Raw genomic sequence first — 19,928 nt, 5'->3', positions numbered from 1 at the left:
TCAGGGGCATGGCCAGTCAGAGGTCCTTGAAGTTATCCAGCAGCCAGTTCACAGTATTGAAGGGACCGCCTTGAATGCTAATATTATTGCTATCTTATTTCAATGCAAGGATAACTGTACAAGGCAGCTTCAATTTCTGGTTCAAATCCTTATTCCGAATAGATCATTTAGTAATAAAGAATACTATTAACTTTATTTTGTTATGTAATGTCAGTTGACGCAATTTATTCACCTTCGGGAAGGTTTACTTAATAAAACATTATTTTCACATCCAGGCTGTTTCTCCTCAATGAAAGTAACTAGCACCTGTTAGTTTCTTTCCAAAAAAAAATCTAGGACTTGGTAGCTCACACATTACAAATGCTACCTAGCCTTTGTAACACTTTCAGTTTTGGAGATGTTAATATACTTGTTCCGTTTCTTTATCCTCAGAATAGGCATGATCAATTACTTAACAAAATTTTGCACTTTGAAATTAAAATATTAATACCTCTCATTAGTGATGTGTGGCTTAATGAACTTAAAATTCATCAACATCTTGTAACAAATCAGTAAGGCTTGTAATTTTAGGATTCACGGCCAAATCAACTTTACAGAATCATGCAGCAGCGGAGGTGGCCATTTGGCCCATCCATACTGTGTCAACTCTTTGCAAGAGCTATTCAATTCATTCCACTCTCCTGCTTGATCCCCATAGCCATGCGAAAATCTCCCTTTCTAGTATTCTATTCAATTACCTTTTGAATGTTACAACTGAATCCGCTTCCATCACCTTTCCAGGAAGTGTGGTCCAGATCATTACAATTCACTGTGTCAAATAATTCTCATCATCTCCTCCTGCCTGTTTGTACCTTCTCTAAGATAACATAAGGGAGTAAGTGGCCAAAGAAGCAATGATTACCCCTGATGTCCAGCGAGACAGCCAGTTATGTAATTTATTTTATTTACAGATCAGACAGATAATGCTAGTAATAAAGACGCAGGCCAGAATTTTAGTGGCGGCAGAGGCCCTGCCCACTGGCTTAAAAGTCGGGGCGAGGCCGCCTCCATCGGGCCTGGAAGCCACACAAAGATTTTACGTGGCTCGGGTCCATAATGGGCCTTGGGCGTGACTTCGCCCCTCTGAGGCGGGAAGACCTGCCTCCAGGAGCTACCAGCCATTCAGGGGGCTGGCAGCTCCTCAGTCCCAGCAGCACCACTAGGAACGGACTGCTGGGACTGCACGCAGCGTGAGGAGTAAGAGGGACGCAGGCCTCCATAAAGGTAAGTGGGGTTTCGGGCCTCGCCAGGGACATTTAGCTGAGCCCTAGCGAGGGGGGTGGGGGTTGTTTAGGAGGGTGAGGGGGGGTGGGGAGGAAGGTGCTCCATCGGGGACAGCTTGTGCTGCTGGCACCGGCCGACCCTAGGCCCGTACGGAGGCCACCAGGTATGACCAGCCGGCCTCCTCGGGTGCTGAAGTTCCTGGACGCTGCTTGTAAAAGATCAGCAGTGGCAGGTGGAAGCCACTTAAGGGCCTCAACTAGCCTGGGGCGGGCGGGCCATTTTCAACCTCCCCCACTCCTGGTAAAATGCCAGCAGGGGCAGGTAAGCAATGGGAACAGTACCCCTCACCTCCCACTCGATTTTATGCCCCCATCCCCACCACTGCCTCGTTTCCACTCGGGGTCGGGGGTGGGGAGTAGGGGTAAAATTCCAGCAATTGTGGCAGCTGCATTATACAGTGTCAGTTGTTACACAAAAACTGAACAGTGATGGAATAATACCCCTTCCAGCTCATATTACCAGGATGGAAGAAGAGACGCCAACAGAAACAGCAACAGTGAGAGCTGCACTAAAAGAAATACAAACACCAGGAAAGGGACTGGAAATTCAGACATTGAAGTAGAAATTTAAAATAACCCATCAGATTTGGAGTAGGACAAAAAGACAACAGAAAAATTTGGCATGTGATTAAACAGCAACAGCAGTGTTGTATTTAAAAACACAAACCGCAGAAACAACACTTTAAAAAACACACCAGGAAAAACAGGACTTTAACAAAAAGGAACCATGTGAGTTGGAAGTTCCAACAAAAGCCAATTCTTTTCTTTGAAATATTTATTCCCAGCTGATGGTTGGGAACCTGGGATAAGGCCAGCTGATACCCCAGTAAAGAACTTAAGCACCAGTCCCTGCAGGTAAGAAAAGCTGTAGGTAAAGCCAACTGATGTCCAAATAATAACTTTAAATACTGCTCGTGTCTGGTAACCAGAAACTGGTGGGAAAGGTCAAATAATGGCCAATTAAAATGTTACATATGGTTCCAGATTAAAGGAAAATTTAAAACAGTGTTTTGCACAGGACTGAAGTAACTGACAGAAGAAACATTTTAAATACCCTCTCCTAGCACAGACAAGGATTCTGCAGGGAAGGTAGCTAGTTCAACTGCAGTACTGAGGGACTGATGCACTGTCAGAGGTGTCGGCCTTTGGATAATATGTTCAACTGAGGTCTCATCTGCCCTCTCAGATGAACGTAAAAGCTCCCATGTTACAATTCAATCAAGAACAAGGGAGTGCTACTCAGGAAAATTACAATCACCAGACAAGCTGTACTGAGTAAATTGTTGGAACTGCGGGCTGACAAGTACCGGGTCCAAATGGACTTCATCCTAGGGTGTTAAAAGAAATGGCTATTGAGATAGTTGGTGCTTTGGTTTTAATTTTCCAAAATTCCCTAGATTCGGGGAAGGTTCCAATAGATAGAAAAATAGCAAATGGAACTCCTTTATTTAAAAAGGAAAAGAGACAGAAAGCAGGAAACTACAGGCCAGTTAGCTTAACATCTGTCATACGGGAAATGTTAGAAGCCATTATTAAAGAAGTTATAGCAGGGCATTTAGAAAAATTCAAGGTAATCAAGCAGAGTCAACATGGTTTTGTGAAAGGGAAATCATGTTTAACCAATTTTTGGAGTTCTTTGAGGGAGTTACATGTGCTGTGGATAAAGGGGAACTGGTGGATGTATTGTACTTAGATTTTCAGAAGGCATTTGATAAGGTGCCACATCAAAGGTTATTGTGGAAAATAAAGCTCAAGATGTAGGGGGTAACCTATTGTCATGGGTAAAAGATTGGCTAGCTAACAGGAAACAGAGAGTAGGCATAAATGAGTCATTTTCCGGTTGGCAAGATGTAACAAGTGGTATGACACAGGGATCTGTGCTGGGACCTCAACTTTTTATAATTTATAGAAATGACTTGGACGAAGGGACCGAAGGTATGGTTGCTAAATTTGCTGATGACACAAAGATAGGCAGGAAACTAAGTTGTGAAAAGGACACAAGGAGGCTACAAAGGGATATAGATAGGTTAAATGAATAGGCAAAGATTTGTCAAATGGAGTATATAATGTGGAAAAATGTGAAATTGTCCATTTTGGCAGGAAGAATAAAAAAGAAGCATATTATCTAAATGGTGAGAGATTGTAGAGCTCTGAGATGCAGAGGGATCTGGGTGTCCTAGTCGATGAATCGCAAAAGGTTAGTATGCAGGTCCAGCAGGTAATTAGGAAAGCTAATAGAATGTTATTATTTATTGCAGGGGGAATTGAATATGAAAGTAGTGAGGTCATGCTTCAGTTATACAGGGTATTGGTGAGACCACATCTAGAGTACTGTGTACAGTATTGTTATCCTTATTTAAGGATATAAATGCATTGGAAGCAGTTCAGAGAAGGTCTACTAGACTAATAACTGGAATTGCTAGGCTGTCCTATGAGGAAACGTTGGACAGGCTAGGCTTGTACCCACTGGAGTTTCAAAGAGTAAGAGGTAAATTAATTGAAACATAGAAGATCCTGAGGGGTCTTGACAGGGTGGATATGGAAAGGATGCTTCCCCCTGTGGGAGAATCTAGAACTAGGGGTCACTGTTTAAAAATAAGGGGTCACCCATTTAAGACAGAGATGAGGAGAAATGTTTTCTCTGAGGGCCGTGAATCTTTGGAATTCTCTTCCTCAAAAGGCGGTGAAAGCAGAGTCTTTCGATATTTTTAAGGCAGATGTATATAGATTCTTGATAAGCAAGGGGGTGAGGGGTTATCGGGGTAGGCGGGAATGTGGAGCTGAGGTTACAATCAGATCAGCCATGATCGTGTTGACTGGCGGAGCAGGCTATTCCTGCTCCTAATTCGTATGTTCATCTGTTTGTATGTAATGTGGGTCTTGGCCAATATTTCTCCTTCAACCAACATTATTAAAAGAGATTGCCTTGTCCTGATCACATTGGTCGCAGGACCTTGTTGTGTGCGAATTGACTGCCGGGTTTCCGGCATTACAACCGGTGATGACACTTCAAAAAGTACTTCATTAGTTGTCAAGTATTTTGGGACATTCTGAGGTTGTGAAAGGCATCACATAAATGCAAGTCTTTCTTCACCCACCCCCCCAAGTGTAGACCTCAGGTCATCAGTTACACTGACATCATGGTTGGGCAATGGCAACAATAGAGCTAAGAGGACTAGAAGCCACAGTGGGAGAATCAGGTAAAGCTACCAATAAACAATAAATTTGATTAAAAGTCGAAAGGTTGAAAATAGTGGCTTATGGTGTTACAAATTAGCCTGAGAGGAAGTAAGTTGTGACAATCGGGAAGCAAATGCTAGATGCAAGGCTTCAACACTGTAACAGTAGCAGCTATTAAACCATACTTCCAACTTCCAATCAGATTTGGCATATTTTTTAGTGTTCCCCCTTCACCAAAAACTGCAGAACATACCAAGTTCAGTTGAATGAAAACGCTACCCCAAGAGTTGTATTGATACCATTTCAGTCAAATCCCATAAATCAATTAAAATCATGTTTGATATTGTATCAAAAGTACAACAGCAGTAATTACCTTAATTGCTGGATTATCGCTATTGCCAATAGATTGCAACTAACCAGCTAACAACACATAGGTTGAGCCAAACCTTCATTACTGTGCTGAAAACAGGAGGTTAAGTACACAAGGGGTCCAAAATTCCTCAGTTCGTTAAAAATAAAAACAGATGTAAGCAAAATTTCTTCAATGCTAATGGATCCAATGAAGAAATCAGCACAGCATATGACATTTCTAAGTGCAATTGTGATCAATGTGATTTTCTAAGTGGCAAGGAAAAATATTGGTCAATTACAAAGTGCCTGCAGTAACAATGATCTTAACAGAGCACATGCAACCTCAGGGAGGGACTTTTTCCCTCACTTCTTGGAACTAGCAGTCCATCTGACTGTTATGTCCCACAGTTGCTAGGAGGCCAAAATACTGTCAGGAATTTGAGCAGTTTTCTTCACCTAGTTTGATGCAAGTGACAATTCCCAGGCTTTAATCGTGCTGTGATTTATGCAACCCATGAAAAGTATGATAAAACCATACAAATGGGCAAGTTTAGGTCAACTTAAATCAGGCACGTGCATTTTTCAATGGGGTTAGGGAACCGAGACTTAGTGTACAACTTTGTCTGATAACACTCCTGTGAAATGCCTTGAGACATTACTACGTTAAAAGCACTATATAAAATATAAGGCGTTGTTGTCGTTTGTCCTTGCGATTCAAGTATACACTAAAGATCCAATGGCACAATGTGAAATAGTGTAGAGCATCGGCTCTGATGATGCTACCTTCCATGACGGTGCTTCTGATATAATCTGTGACTTTTCTAATATTTGTCAATTCCGAAGAAGGGTCACTGACCCGAAACGTTAACTCTGCTTCTCTTTTCACAGATGCTGCCAGACCTGCTGAGTGGTTCCAGCATTTCTTGTTTTTATTTCAGATTTCCAGCATCCGCAGTATTTTGCTTTTATATTAGGGCATTCTCCTAATATCCTGACCAATAATTCTTCCCTCAACCAACCGCATCAAACACAGATTCATTGATTCTTCATTTCATTGCTGCTTGTGAGATCATCTTATGCCCAAAATTGCCAATGTATTTCACTACATATGTACACTGCAAAAGTAACTCATTGCACGTGAAGCATTTTATGACATTTCTGAGAAATTATGATTAAGTGTTTTGGAAATTTAAACTGGCTTCATAAAATGGCAATATACATTCAGGAACAACTTGTATTTAAATAGTATCATTAACAGAGCAAAAAGTTCTAAGGCAGTTCACAAAGTTGAAAAAGAACACCAAGCTAGAGGACAGTAGCAAGAACAGAGATAAGGGGGTTGATGGAAAACAAGATTGAAGAAATGGGTTATCAGGAGGCTTTTGAAGGTAAAGGTTGCAAGGTATTTGGAAACAGAGTTGAAGAGTGTGGAAACAAGGCAGCTCCTCCTTCCATGACAGATGAGGGGTTAAGTCAGCTATGACGGGGCAATATCAGAACCCTTCGAGATCTGCAGTGAGGTCAAACAGGGTTGCGTTCTGCCGCCAACACTGTTTGGCATATTCTTTTTGCTGCTGTCACATGACTTCAGTTCATCTACAAAGGGTGTCTACTTACATACCAGAACCAATGGAAAGCTGTTCAGCCTTGCCCACCTGAGATCCAAGACAAAAGTGCACCAAGTGCTCAGAGAGTTGGTCGATGCTACTGATGCCACACTAGGTTTGACCTTCAGCATCAGGAAGATAAATGTCATGGTCCAGGATGTGGCCATACCACCATCAATCAGCATTGATAACGTGACGTTGGAGGTTGTTGATAGCTTCACATACCTAGCCTCCATAATCACCAGCAATCTGTCACTTGATGCTGAAATCAACATGTGCATTGCAAAAGCTGCAGCTGTTATGTCGCCACACAGTAAGAGAATGTGGAACAGCAGCTACCTGACAGAGACCACCATAATGCAAGTCTACCAAGCCTGCATCCTCAGTAATGAGACCTGGACAACTTACGTGAGGCAGGAGAAAAGCTAAACAGTTTTCACCTTCACCGTCTCAGACATAGTCTTGGCGTCTCTTGGCAGGACAAGGACACCAACTCAGAGGTCCTGGAGCATGCTAATTCCATCAGCACACACTCATTATTAAGCCAACAGAGTCTGCAACAGCTCAGCCACGTTCATTGCATGCTTGTCGGCCGTATACCCAAAGACTTTCTGTATCGTGAACTGGCCACTGGTTAACGACCTGCTGGACGTCCATACCTTCGCTACAAGGACACCTACAAGTGAGATTTCAAGATGTCAGACATCAACAGACAACTGGGAGACAGCAGACGATGGCCAGGCCGTCCGGAGGCTGACTATTCAGAGGGACATCAGAAGAGGAAACGCAAAATGGAAAGCTCATCTGGTAGAGAAGAGGGTTCAGAGAAAACAGAGGCCATTGAATCCTGCACCTTCTCAGCCCACTGGCTTCATCTGCAGCAGATGCAGCACAGACTGCCATGCCCAAGTGGGGCTCCTGAGATACACCAGAGCTCACTGAGGAGCAAACCATCATCTCAAGACAGAAGGCTGGCAGAGAAGTCCTCTCATTGAAGGTGGTGCAGAAGATGGGATGAGGAGACATAAGGAAGAATCAAAAGATCACATGGTATGCATAAGGCCATGGAGAAGACTGTAGAGATAAGGAAGAGCAAGGCCAGAGATGGATTCAATGTATTGAAGGGTAAAAGACTGTGCAAGTTGGCATTTACAGGTGTAAAGGGAGCAGGACTTTGCATAATATGATGCAGTTGGGGGGGCATTTTTAGATGATTTGGAAGGAGCTCACAAAACTTGCTACAAGAGTGTTGGAGAAGTTGAAACTGAAGATAAGTATGTACCTGTCAGGCAGGGAGGAAGTTGTCGAGCGAGGGAGCCATGGTTTACTAAAGAAGTTGAAGCGCTTGTCAAGAGGAAGAAGAAGGCTTATGTTAGGATGAGACGTGAAGGCTCAGTTAGGGCGCTTGAGAGTTACAAGCTAGCCAGGAAGGATCTAAAGGGATAGCTAAGAAGAGCTAGGAGAGGACACGAGAAGTCATTGGCGGATAGGATCAAAGAAAACCCTAAGGCTTTCTATAGGTATATCAGGAATAAAAGAATGACGAGAGTTAGATTAGGGCCAATCAAGGATAGTAGTGGGAAGTTGTGTGTGGAATCAGAGGAGATAGGGGAAGCGTTAAATGAATATTTTTCGTCAGTATTTACAGTAGAGAAAGAAAATGTTGTCGAGGAGAATACTGAGATACAGACTACTAGTCTAGATGGGATTGAGGTTCACAAGGAGGAGGCGTTAGCAATTTTGGAAAGTGTGAAAATAGATAAGTCCCCTGGGCCAGATGGGATTTATCCTAGGATTCTCTGGGAAGCCAGGGAGGAGATGCAGAGCCTTTGACCTTGATCTTTATGTCGTCATTGTCGACAGGAATAGTGCCGGAAGACTGGAGGATAGCAAATGTTGTCCCCTTGTTCAAGAAGGGGAGTAGAGACAGCCCTGGTAATTATAGACCTGTGAGCCTTACTTCAGTTGTGGGTAAAATGTTGGAAAAGGTTATAAGAGATAGGATTTATAATCATCTTGAAAAGAATAAGTTCATTAGCGATAGTCAGCACGGTTTTGTGAAGAGTAGGTCGTGCCTCACAAACCTTATTGAGTTTTTTGAGAAGGTGACCAAACAGGTGGATGAGGGTAAAGCCGTGGATGTGGTGTATATGGATTTCAGTAAGGCGTTTGATAAGATTCCCCACGGTAGGCTATTGCAGAAAATACGGAAGTATGGGATTGAAGGTGATTTAGTGCTTTGGATCAGAAATTGGCTAGCTGAAAGAAGACAGAGGGTGGTGGTTGATGGCAAATGTTCATCCTGGAGTTTAGTTACTAGTGGTGTACCGCAAGGACCTGTTTTGGGGCCACTGCTGTTTGTCATTTTTATAAATGACCTGGATGAGGGTGTAGAAGGGTGGGTTAGTAAATTTGCGGATGACACGAAGGTCAGTGGAGTTGTGGATAGTGCCGAAGGATGTAGTAGGTTACAGAGGGACATAGATAGGCTGCAGAGCTGGGCTGAGAGATGGCAAATGGAGTTTAATGCGGAAAAGTGTGAGGTGATTCACTTTGGAAAGAGTAACAGGAATGCAGAGTACTGGGCTAATGGGAAGATTCTTGGTAGTGTAGATGAACAGAGAGATCTTGGTGTCCAGGTACATAAATCCCTGAAAGTTGCCACCCAGGTTAATAGTGCTGTTAAGAAGGCATATGGTGTTAGCGTTTATTAGTAGGGGGATCGAGTTTCGGAGCCACGAGGTCATGCTGCAGCTGTACAAAACTCTGGTGAGGCCGCACCTGGAGTATTGCGTGCAGTTCTGGTCACCGCATTATAGGAAGGATGTGGAAGCTTTGGAAAGGGTGCAGAGGAGATTTACTAGGATGTTGCCTGGTATGGAAGGTCTTACGAGGAAAGGCTGAGGGACTTGAGGTTGTTTTCGTTAGAGAGGAGGTGGAGGAGAGGTGACTTAATAGAGACATATAAGATAATCAGAGGGTTAGATAGGGTGGATAGTGAGAGTCTTTTTCCTCGGATGGTGATGGCAAACACGAGGGGACATAGCTTTAAGTTGAGGGGTGATAGATATAGGACAGATGTCAGAGGTAGTTTCTTTACTCAGAGAGTAGTAGGTGGAATGGTGGAAGGAGATGGTGGAAGGAGAAGCCATAGATGAAACTGGTAGGAGCGGCACAAAAAAGTACTGGGCCACAGAGGACAGACAGTAAAGAAGGAGAATGAAGTGGTTGAGGAGGACAATGGAAAAATAATGCATCATGATTGTGATCACCAATGATGTAATTAATAACTTTGGTGCCATGGACACAATCGAAACGAAGTGAAAATATTCAAACAAGGAGTGATGGGAAAAGTGATTATGGAGCTGGGTGGCAAGGACTTTAGGTGAGGAAGCAAGTTTAGACATGGGGGGATGGTTAGAGACGATGGATAGATCAAGAGTATGCTTTTTCCAGGAAGGCGGTGGTGAGGGCGGGGGGGGAATAACAGTGTTGAAGAGTGAAGAAATGGAGACTGAGGAGTTGAAGCCTTTGAAAATGGAGAGAGGTTGCTATGACAACAACATTTGAGATGGAAGCAGCAGGAGGTGAGTCTGAAGGAAGAGATGAACCTGACCAGGGATTGGAAGAAGCAGGGGAGAAATGGTGAAGAAGCTAGAGATTTATCTGAGGTCCAGGCTGCGATGCATCAGCACAGCTCCAATGCAGGGAAGACACTGAGGCAATCTCTTTAGGAGAGGTAGAAAGAAAATTGAAAAATAAAACAAAGTTACACGAATGGGTTACTCAATAGCTCTGAAACAAATGACAGAATTCCAACCATAATTAAGCAGAACACTCTGTAATTGAATTAAATAACCATGTTTTACTAAACAGTTGTTAATAAACACTTTACACAAAGCAAGTTAAACCATAATCATGCTTGTTATCTACATTACAAGTAGGCCATTGTCAACAACTGCAACTAATATTGCAACTTTTCCCACAAACTTATTTATAACAAGCCAGCTAAAGCAAATTCCAGCTATTCTCATTTTATTAGAGGGGGTGGCCACCGCGCCCTCGGCAACGGCGTCCAGCGCCACCGTGCATGCGTGGCGCCATTTTTGAAGGGCTTCAAGCCCTTCACTTACATATAAATTTTTCAAGTGTCAGGTTGTTAAATAAATTGCAATAAAATGTTATGCTCACTTCCAATCTTCTCTCCCACCCCCTCAATGAATAATCGGTGTATTATTTGTCCTACCCCACCCCCCACAAAAACATTACATTTTCCAACACAACCTTTCCCCCCCCCACCCCCCGATCTATTCTCTTTAACCTTCAACCCCTTTCCCACCATCCCCTCACCCAATCACTTTTGTTTCTGCCACTACACCCCACCCTTATAATTTTAGTCCTCCCCCTCCCCACCAGTTTCTCGCCTTGGAACTCCGTAAGGGGTTCCGAAGGCGCATGAGCTGCGTTCGGCAGCCATAAAATCGCCATGGGACATCCGCCACCAGCAGGTAAGTTGATCATTCTTCATTTAAATAAAGCCCCCGTCGCAGGTTGCACCGAGGTCCCCCCGCCGCAGTCCCTTCTCAATGTCGCGGGTCAAGGTGGGCCTCTCCCCGCTGAAGTTTACGGGCCTGCCACTGCGACCCGCAGTGTCGAGGGGCTGGTAAAATTCAGCCCGTTATCTCTGCTCAGATGCTGCCAGACTGGCTCAGTATTTCCAGCATTTTTGTTTTTATTTCAGATTTCCAGCATCCGCAGTATTTTGCTTGTATTTGCAATTTTCAAATGGGCCACCATTTGGGCAGGGACTGCTCCAACTCAAAACTGCCAGCAATCTTAGTAATACATGAAAATGAGGTTCGGAGACCTATTTTTGAGACTTATAAACATTAAAAGACCCCTTTTGTTCAACTTCCTACTGCTTGTTGCGCTTTTCACATTTCCCTGCTACTTCAATCTGTTGACCCCTCCCTGATCTTTTCAAGCTCCCCATAAAAGGTGCTGCTACAAGCCCATTTGACACCCTGCCTCACCAGATTTCCTGTTGTACCAACTGATGAACTGCTTATAAGAAACCCGATTAGTGCCGCCAGCTCACCTGGTACCTTGAAATCAAATTAATTTAAATGAATTTAGGAAAGCTAATAGAATGTTATCGCGGGGGGATTTGAATACAAAACTAGTGAGGTTATGCTTCAGTTATATACGGCATTGGTGAGACCACATCTGGAGTACTGTGTACGGTACTGGTCTCCTTATTTTAGGAAGGAAGTAAATGCGTTGGAGGCAGTACAGAGAAGGTTTACTGGACTAATACCTGGAATAGGCGGGCTGTCTTACAAGGAAAGATTGCACAAGCTAGGCTTGTATCCTCTGGAATTTAGAAGAGTAAGAGGCGACTTGATTGAAACATATAAGATCCTGAGGGGTCTTGACAAGGTGGATGTGGAAAGGATGTTTCCCCTTGTGGGAGAATCTAGAACTAGGGGTCACTGTGTAAAAATAAGGGGTCGCCCATTTAAGACAGAGATGAGGAGAATTTTCTTCTCTCAGAGGGTCGTGAGTCTTTGGAATTCTCTTCCTTGACAGGCGGTGGAAGCAGAGTCTTTTACTATTTTTAAGGCAGAGGTCGATAGATTCTTGATAAGCAAGGGGATGGAAGGTCATCAGGGGTAGGTGGAAATGAGGAGTAACCAGTTCAGCCATGAACCTATTGAATGGTGGAGCAGCTCGAAGGGCCGAGTGGCCTACTCCTGCTCTTAATTCGTATGATTAAAATCCACTGGGTCTCCCACTGAAGTCACTGGCCAAGCAGAGTGGACATTTTGACCACTGCCCACGTGATGAAAATCAACACCGTTGGGGTCCAGAAGGTACACTAATCCAAACCCAGAGGTGCACATATGCATAAAATGAGAACAACACTCTGATAGCTGGTACTGAGACCTATAATCATTTAAAGTTATCTATTACATCTATAAATGTCTATCCATCCCAGGCAAACTGCAAATCTAAAGCAGCTTCCAATTCTTTGAATGAAGAATTTAATCAATGGTTCGTTTGTTTTTGTATTGGGGGTTACCATATTTCATTAATTGATCCAGTGGGAGACATTATTAGTGGCAGCTAATAATTACTTTAAAAAGTTTTCAGCAAAAGTGATTATTTTTTGGTAAGCGTATGTTCATTAATCCTGAAAGGCAGTGGTGCTGAGAAAAGAAATACTCCAACATTTTGCATCGCGTGCCTGCACGGAGCATTTCCAGGACAAGTATAGCACGATTTAAGTAGACTTTCCCACCACCACATCTTAACCACTTTCCCAGCATAGCACACGGTATGGCAATAACAGCTACAGAAATGCAAGTGTGGCATACCATCACCCATGTCATCTTGACTAAAATTGCCCATTACATGCGCAACTGAAGGCACCTGTGTGCCAGGTGCCTATATCCAATAAAAACTTAACTTCAGCCTGGCTAAACTCATTTCCCCTTACAGGCAATGGCAAGAGTCAGTAAACATTTCTTTTATTCTTAACAACTTAAAACATGTTGGACTGCCATTACTATAATGTTGAAATGCATTTTAAGAAATACAATGCTCCTAACTGCTATGATTTTTGAGATGTATTGTTAAATGCAGTGGTAATATTCCACAGTAAAATCTCTTCCCATTAGCTTACACAATCATGACCCTGATCTAGCTTGTAACACAGCCTGTTCCGGCAACACTTCGGATAGAAATTCTAATGGTTGAAGTTCATGCAAGGTTGCTTAACGTGATTATAGTTCTTCTCTTTGTGTGCCAAATTCCAAACAGGTTAATACTCTGAAAAAATACTGCACTCAGAAACACAATAGGAGTGTCAAGCAGTCATACTTGAAATGCAATGGTAAGAATTTCTAACCTTGTGCCATTGGGTGAAAGGAGCCTGGCAGCTAGATTGAAATGGTTTTGGACACACTCCAATGATGATTTTCCATTGGGAAAACTCAAAAAGGTAAATAAAACCATGTACATGCATAATTCGTACACATCAAGTGAGGCCATAAATCAGAAGGGATGTATTTTTCCACATGGAAGTGCATATGCAGAACATATTACAAGTAAAAGTCATTGGATTGAATTTTGTAGTGGTAGTGACAGCAAAGCTTTCATCATTCGCCATCATTACTCCACTGAAACTGACAGCAACTTTGAGTCTGCACATGTGCAGAATAACCGGGAAATCCAGAAGCTGTCAGAGGTTCTACGCTCCTCCACAGTGTGCTCTGTTCAGGTCCTCCCAGAGTGCAATCTCTGAGCAGTGAATTGACAAAAACTTCCACTTTTACGCTGTTAGTCTTGCTGCAAAAACGCTCAAGAAAGTTATACCTTGTTGAATGAGGTGTAACTGTCTTTTTAAACAGCGCACTAAGTTCGTAATTACTTGTTAATTAATATCTGTGAATTGTCAAATCTCTCCCTGATAAAAAGATTCCACATATTTTTAATTTTAAGTTCATAATATTTTAGCTTCTATCTTAATCCAATTATAATCATTAACTTTTCAAATAGCCAAATAAAATTAAAAGTAAAAGGGATTCAGTACTTTTAACTTCCTGATTTGCTGTTTGAGATAAAACTTGCATGTGACTTGCAGCTTATTCTGCTGGCTGACATCACTGTTGCTACACTCCTGGAGATCCTCTTGACTTAGTGTCAGATTTAAATGGTTGTCAGAAAAGGGGAAGTGTCTGCACCAGAGATTTCTAGATCTTTGTGGGCAGATTTCTTCAAGGTCAGTGGCCAGTGCCATTGCTTCGCCACTGACCGCAAAGTCCAGCTCATTAATAGGTCTAGAGATAAGAGATGGATACATATCAGGTCAGGAACAGGAATAAACATTATAGGAATAAGTATAAACATCTTAGCAAATATTGAATGGCACACAATGGTTCCTGTACTACTTTTCTTTAACTGAGACCCAAAGTAAAGACCAAGACCCACAGAGTAGGTACTATAAAGTACAAGAGAGATCAAGGTATCAACAATTTGCATGCATATAGTGCCTTTATAGTAATAAAACCTCCCAAGGCGCTTAAAGTCGGAAGTGGTGATTACTGATGCTATATAGCATGTGTTTTCCCAATGAAAAGTCATCAGAGTTTGTCCATAATTTTATTAAACCCCTGGAGTTTGTCAGAGATAGGAAAGACGGAGATAGGACTTCATAATTATGCAAGCCTTAAGAAAAATGAGTTAAAGTAAGAGGCTATGCAATCAGTCTTGATTTTAGAATAGTGAGGATTTAGAGAGAAAGAATAAAATGTAGAAATGCTTAAAGTGAGCAGAGAAGGAATGAAAGAATGTGTGATGGAGAGAAAAAGAGATTCTGATGAAAGGTCATTGACCAGAAACATAAACTGTTTCTCTCTCCACAGAGGCTGACAGCCCTGCTGAGTATTTCCAGCACTTCCTGTTTTTATTATAAACTACTCTTCTATTTGAAAGACAACCAAGCCAATGCTATTTTTCTTGTTAACAAACAAGTGTACAGTGAAACTGTTAGAGACAGTGATGATATCGGTTCACAGAATGAGCACATTTATTGAGATAAGGTGGTCTAGTCTAATTATATTTAAGTTAAAAGTGGAAGAAATGAAATGTTTTCGAATGTTTGCCATAGATTTAATTTAAGGCATCAAGTTGAATAATTCCTGAAACACTGAAGATATACCTGTTACAGTTCAGGCTTTTGACACATATTTTTCCTCAAGTAAACAGCTCAAGATCAGCTTTTGTAAGTAGACTCACTCTCCTACAAACTGAAGCCTGGATCTTTATTCTTTGCTGTATTAAGTGCCGCTCAGGGTGAATAATTAATTCTGATAGCAGCAAATTGCTCACTAGAGATATAGATAGGATGCCTACCACATCCCCAGTAAATTGTTGTGAAACATATAACACCTTTGGATTATCCTGTACAGGCTACACTACTGTACAGTAGTATTTGCAATTAAAAATAATTCACAGAAACAAAATACAGACAATAGGTATCATACAGCACAACCAGTTTACACTGCATATGACTGAGTAGATAATATAAAAATAATCTGTTATTCAAGTGTGCCTTGGTTAACTAAGTGATGGCAGTTTATGGAGCTCTAAACATATTCCATAGGTATAAAGTCAATACTGAACTTAAGAATAATAGCGTGTGTTATCGCAGTATCTCCTTTTGAAGTTCAAGCAAATAATTTGGAACAAACAGATTTAACATCTTAGTAAAGAACAAGATTAAGGCTAAAGAATTCCTAGTGGCTTCATATACTGCAACCTGTCTGTTTTTAAACACATAACCACAGTTGGAATTACATTTTCACCTCAGCATTGCTTGGATGAATTTACATAAAATCTCCCTGTAGAGGATTTAAGGAAACAATCACTTATGCCAGACATTCATGTTGAATATGTTGATAAGATACCTGTTGATTATGACGACAAGAGGCACAGATGATTATTTGACACAAATGCTTTTGACAAATCCATTCATGACAAAGATTGCTTGCACTGCTGCCAACCATATAGACCGGTCCTTCACAGACAAATCTTGTCACAGAGCACGAGGGATTTGATAAAGTTAGCAGAGAGATAGCTATTTTCCTTTTAAATACCCCAGCAATTTGGAGTTACCCGAGCCTAAAAGACAGAAATCCCAATTTTTGTCCCAATGCCTACTTGGATCATTTGCATTGGATATGATATCAAATGTGCATCAAATTGGCATCTGGGGGATTCAGATGCAATAACTATGAGGTTAATACCTCAATTTCTTTCTTCAATATCAGCTTAGAAATTGTATGAAAGTAGTCTTACTTTTCCTGAAGACAATGTTTTGCACATATAGCAGGTTCAACCAAGTTTGTTGCCCGGAATATTGGCTCCCAGATGTCCGATACTGTAAAATTATAGCATCCACGATACCAGCTGGTCCCTGCAACAGATTAATCAAAAAGATCAGACCCCTGTATAACGTGCTACCTGTAGAAAACATTATGTTTTACATAACATAAATTTTAATTGCTTATGCCCTCCACCTTCAGCTCCATGGGACCCTCATATCTATGTTGTCAGGAGTGCAAATGCAGAGATTGCTGTCAAGACCAGAAAATGAACCCTGTAATTGGCTGCCAGAAAATTTGAGAACAGCAGGCATGGTTCTCCATTACAGATTCCTTTCATATTACCCGCCATACAGGAAGATGCCAGTTTCTGTTTGAATCATAGAAATTTACAGCATGGAAGGCGGCCATTCAGCCCATAAGTAGCCATCCAGCCGAATTCCATTTACCAGCTCTTGGTCTGTACCCTTGTAGGTTGCAGCTCAAGTGCATTTCCAAGTACTTTTAAAAATGTTATGAGCAGGCAGTGAGTTCCAGATCCCACAACCACTGGGTTAAAAAAAGTTCTCCTCGAATCCCCTCTCGACTGCTACCTCTTACCTTAAATCAACACCCCCCGGGTATGGACCCTTCAACCAACAGGAATCAGACCTTCATATCCATTGTATCTCAACCCCTCCTAATTTTATACACTTCGAATAGCTCTCCCCTCAGCCTCCTCTGTTCCAAAGAGAATAACCCTAGTCTATCCAATCTTTTTTCATAACAAAAATTCCCCAGTCCAAGCAACATCCTGTTAAATCTCCTTTGTACCCTCTCCAGTGCAATCACATCTTTTCTATCATGCACTGACCAGAACTGCATGCAATACTCCAGCTCTGGCCTAACTAGTGTTTTACATAATTCTAGCATAACCTCCAGCTCTTATATTCTAAGCCTCAACTAATAAAGGCAAGCACCCGTATGCCTTCTTGACCACCTTATCTACCTGTCCAGCCACCTTCAGGGATCTAAAGACATCCATGCAAGGTTCCTCTGTTGCTCTACACTTCTCAGTATCCTACCATTTACTGTGTAATCCCTTGCCTTGTCAGCCTTCCCCAAATGCATTATCTCACTTCTCCGGATGAACTCCATTTGCCACTGTTCCACCCACCTGACTAGTCCATTGATATCTTCCTGCATGCAGCTTTCTTCTTCATTATCAACCACATGGCCAATTTTTGTATCATCTACAAGCTTCGTAATCATACCCCCTACATACAGATCCAAATCATTTATATATGCACCACAAAAAGCAAGGGACCTAGTACTAAGCCCTGCAGAACCCCAATTGAAACAATCTTTCAGTCACAAAAACATCCATCGACCATTTTCCTTTGCTTCCTGCCTCTGAGCCAATTTTGGATTCAAGTTGCCACTTTTCCTTAATCCCATGGACAACATCAAATGCACTACCCTCACCAACACTCCTTGTTACCTCCTCAAAAAATTCAATGTTAGTCAAACACGACCTTCCCTTAAGCAGTCTGTGCTGGCTGTCTTTATTTCAGGTTAAGAATTGAGCAGAGCATGACAGAAACTTATATTTAGCCTTCTCTGTGGCTGTGGCTCATTTCTGCTGTCATCCTGCCACCTTTTTTAGTGGATGTATAATATTTGGAACAGATCTGTGAGCTTCCAGTAACTATAGGTTGTAATCATCACTTATTAAGCACTGAGTAAGCAGGAATTCCCAGAACAGATGATTTCACTCTTGTTATCCATTCTCAACCAAAAAACATTACTTCAGTACCAACCTGTTTGACAGGGTTCCTGATATCTGTGGGATCAAATGTAGCATCCAACTTCATTTTCTTACCACTGTAATCCTTGGCATTGAAATGAAAAATCAAATATGTCTAAACATAACTTGAATAATGTCTAATCCAAGTCCCCCTTCTCCTCCCTATAAACTTAAATCTGAGTGTGGAAGTTTCTAATATATTAAAATCAATACTTATATCACAGATTCCAGATTTGAGCATCACCATTCTCTGTCAAGACTTTAGGTTTCCCATTATCAAGTGAGCAGCCATTAGCTGTCACAGGTCCCTGTCACACCAGCAGCTTAATTCCTATCACGAGAGGGAGCTTAGACCAGTCAGCATTGCAGCCTCACTGGACAGTAAACTTAGACTTGTTTTCCCATCCTAATGTAGTTGGAAACTAAATTTTAAAAAATAAAGTATCGTTTTCTCTTCAAAATTTGGTTGGTTAGCTATTTCTTCCTATTTCTTCATAATTTAGAATTATTTTACCTTCCGATCTTACACTTTGCCTCAGAACCCTCCCATGCAGCCTTCCTCCTCAGCCTGAACTCTCTCCAGGCCCTGCTGAAAAGAAATCAGTGTGTACAGAATGAAGAACATAGAAAACATAGAAAATTTACAGCACAGGAGATGGCAATTTGACCCCTCATGTCTATGCCAGCCAAAAAAGAATGTGTTCCAGACCCCCACCACATTCTGGGTGAAAGAATTTCTCCTCAACTCCCCTCTAATCCTTGTGCCAATTACGTTATATTTATGCCCCCTGGTTATTGACCTTTCTGCTAAGGGAAATAGACTTTCCTATCCACACTATCTAGGCCCCTCATAATTTTGTACACCTCAAATATGTTTTAATTAATTATAGCACAGCCTGAGGAAGCAGTGACTGAGCTAGCTCATATAATATGTTCATTGGGAAAAAAGTGATAGAGAACACCAGAGATGAAAAACATCTCGTGAGCATGGGCCGAAAACATCACTGCATTAAGGAGCTAATCAAAATTAGGGCTTTACATAGACCCAAGTTTTTAAATTGACAAACAGATTCTATTTTTAAGCATCAAAGACTGGAAGAAAATCATGGAAAAACTGGACCCCAAAAATCCCAGATAAATTTGGAGACGATCAGTAGAAATGCATTTTTATCCAGAACATCGCAAAAGCTAAAAAAAAAATAAGTAACGGGCTTTAAAAGAAGAGGTACATTTAAACAAAATGACAATTTACCACGGACAGGGTTTCCCAATTCCAGCATTCAAGAGAGATGATTTTTCACCCATTAAAATACTAGATGAAGAATTATGGGATTGGCAGAAGAACACCTCACCTGAATTCCATAATAACGATGATGAGATTCCATTGTTTGTTCTAGATCCTGATCTAACATTTTTGGTGACAACTACTTCGAATGTTAGAATACCTATTATTTGACACCTAAAGACTAGCCCTTTCCTATCCTGAGTGGTGTGAAACAGGGCTGTGTTCTCGCACCCACACTTTTTGGGATTTTCTTCTCCCTGCTGCTTTCACATGCGTTCAAATCCTCTGAAGAAGGAATTTTCCTCCACACAAGATCAGGGGGCAGGTTGTTCAACCTTGCCCGTCTAAGAGCGAAGTCCAAAGTACGGAAAGTCCTCATCAGAGAACTCCTCTTTGCTGACGATGCTGCTTTAACATCTCACACTGAAGAATGCCTGCAGAGTCTCATCGACAGGTTTGCGTCTGCCTGCAATGAATTTGGCCTAACCATCAGCCTCAAGAAAACGAACA

The 19,928-nt window shown here is 41.8% G+C and overlaps 1 protein-coding gene across 6 annotated transcripts in view; it reads right to left on the bottom strand.

Annotated features, from left to right (window-relative positions):
* LOC137347091 (polycystin-1-like protein 1) overlaps nt 1-19,928 on the bottom strand; it is a 433,612-nt gene that overhangs the window by 402,337 nt on the left and 11,347 nt on the right. For all 6 annotated transcript variants that reach the window (XM_068011179.1, XM_068011196.1, XM_068011185.1 and 3 more), the window contains exon 2: nt 16,322-16,439. In XM_068011179.1, the coding sequence (XP_067867280.1) occupies nt 16,322-16,439 (118 nt within the window). The remainder of the gene's footprint in view (nt 1-16,321; nt 16,440-19,928) is intronic.

The sequence above is a fragment of the Heterodontus francisci genome, chromosome 2 (assembly GCF_036365525.1).
Source record: "Heterodontus francisci isolate sHetFra1 chromosome 2, sHetFra1.hap1, whole genome shotgun sequence".
Taxonomy (NCBI): Eukaryota; Metazoa; Chordata; class Chondrichthyes; order Heterodontiformes; family Heterodontidae; genus Heterodontus; species Heterodontus francisci.
Note: the sequence above shows the minus strand (reverse complement) of the source record. Positions and strands in the feature narration are given on the sequence as shown.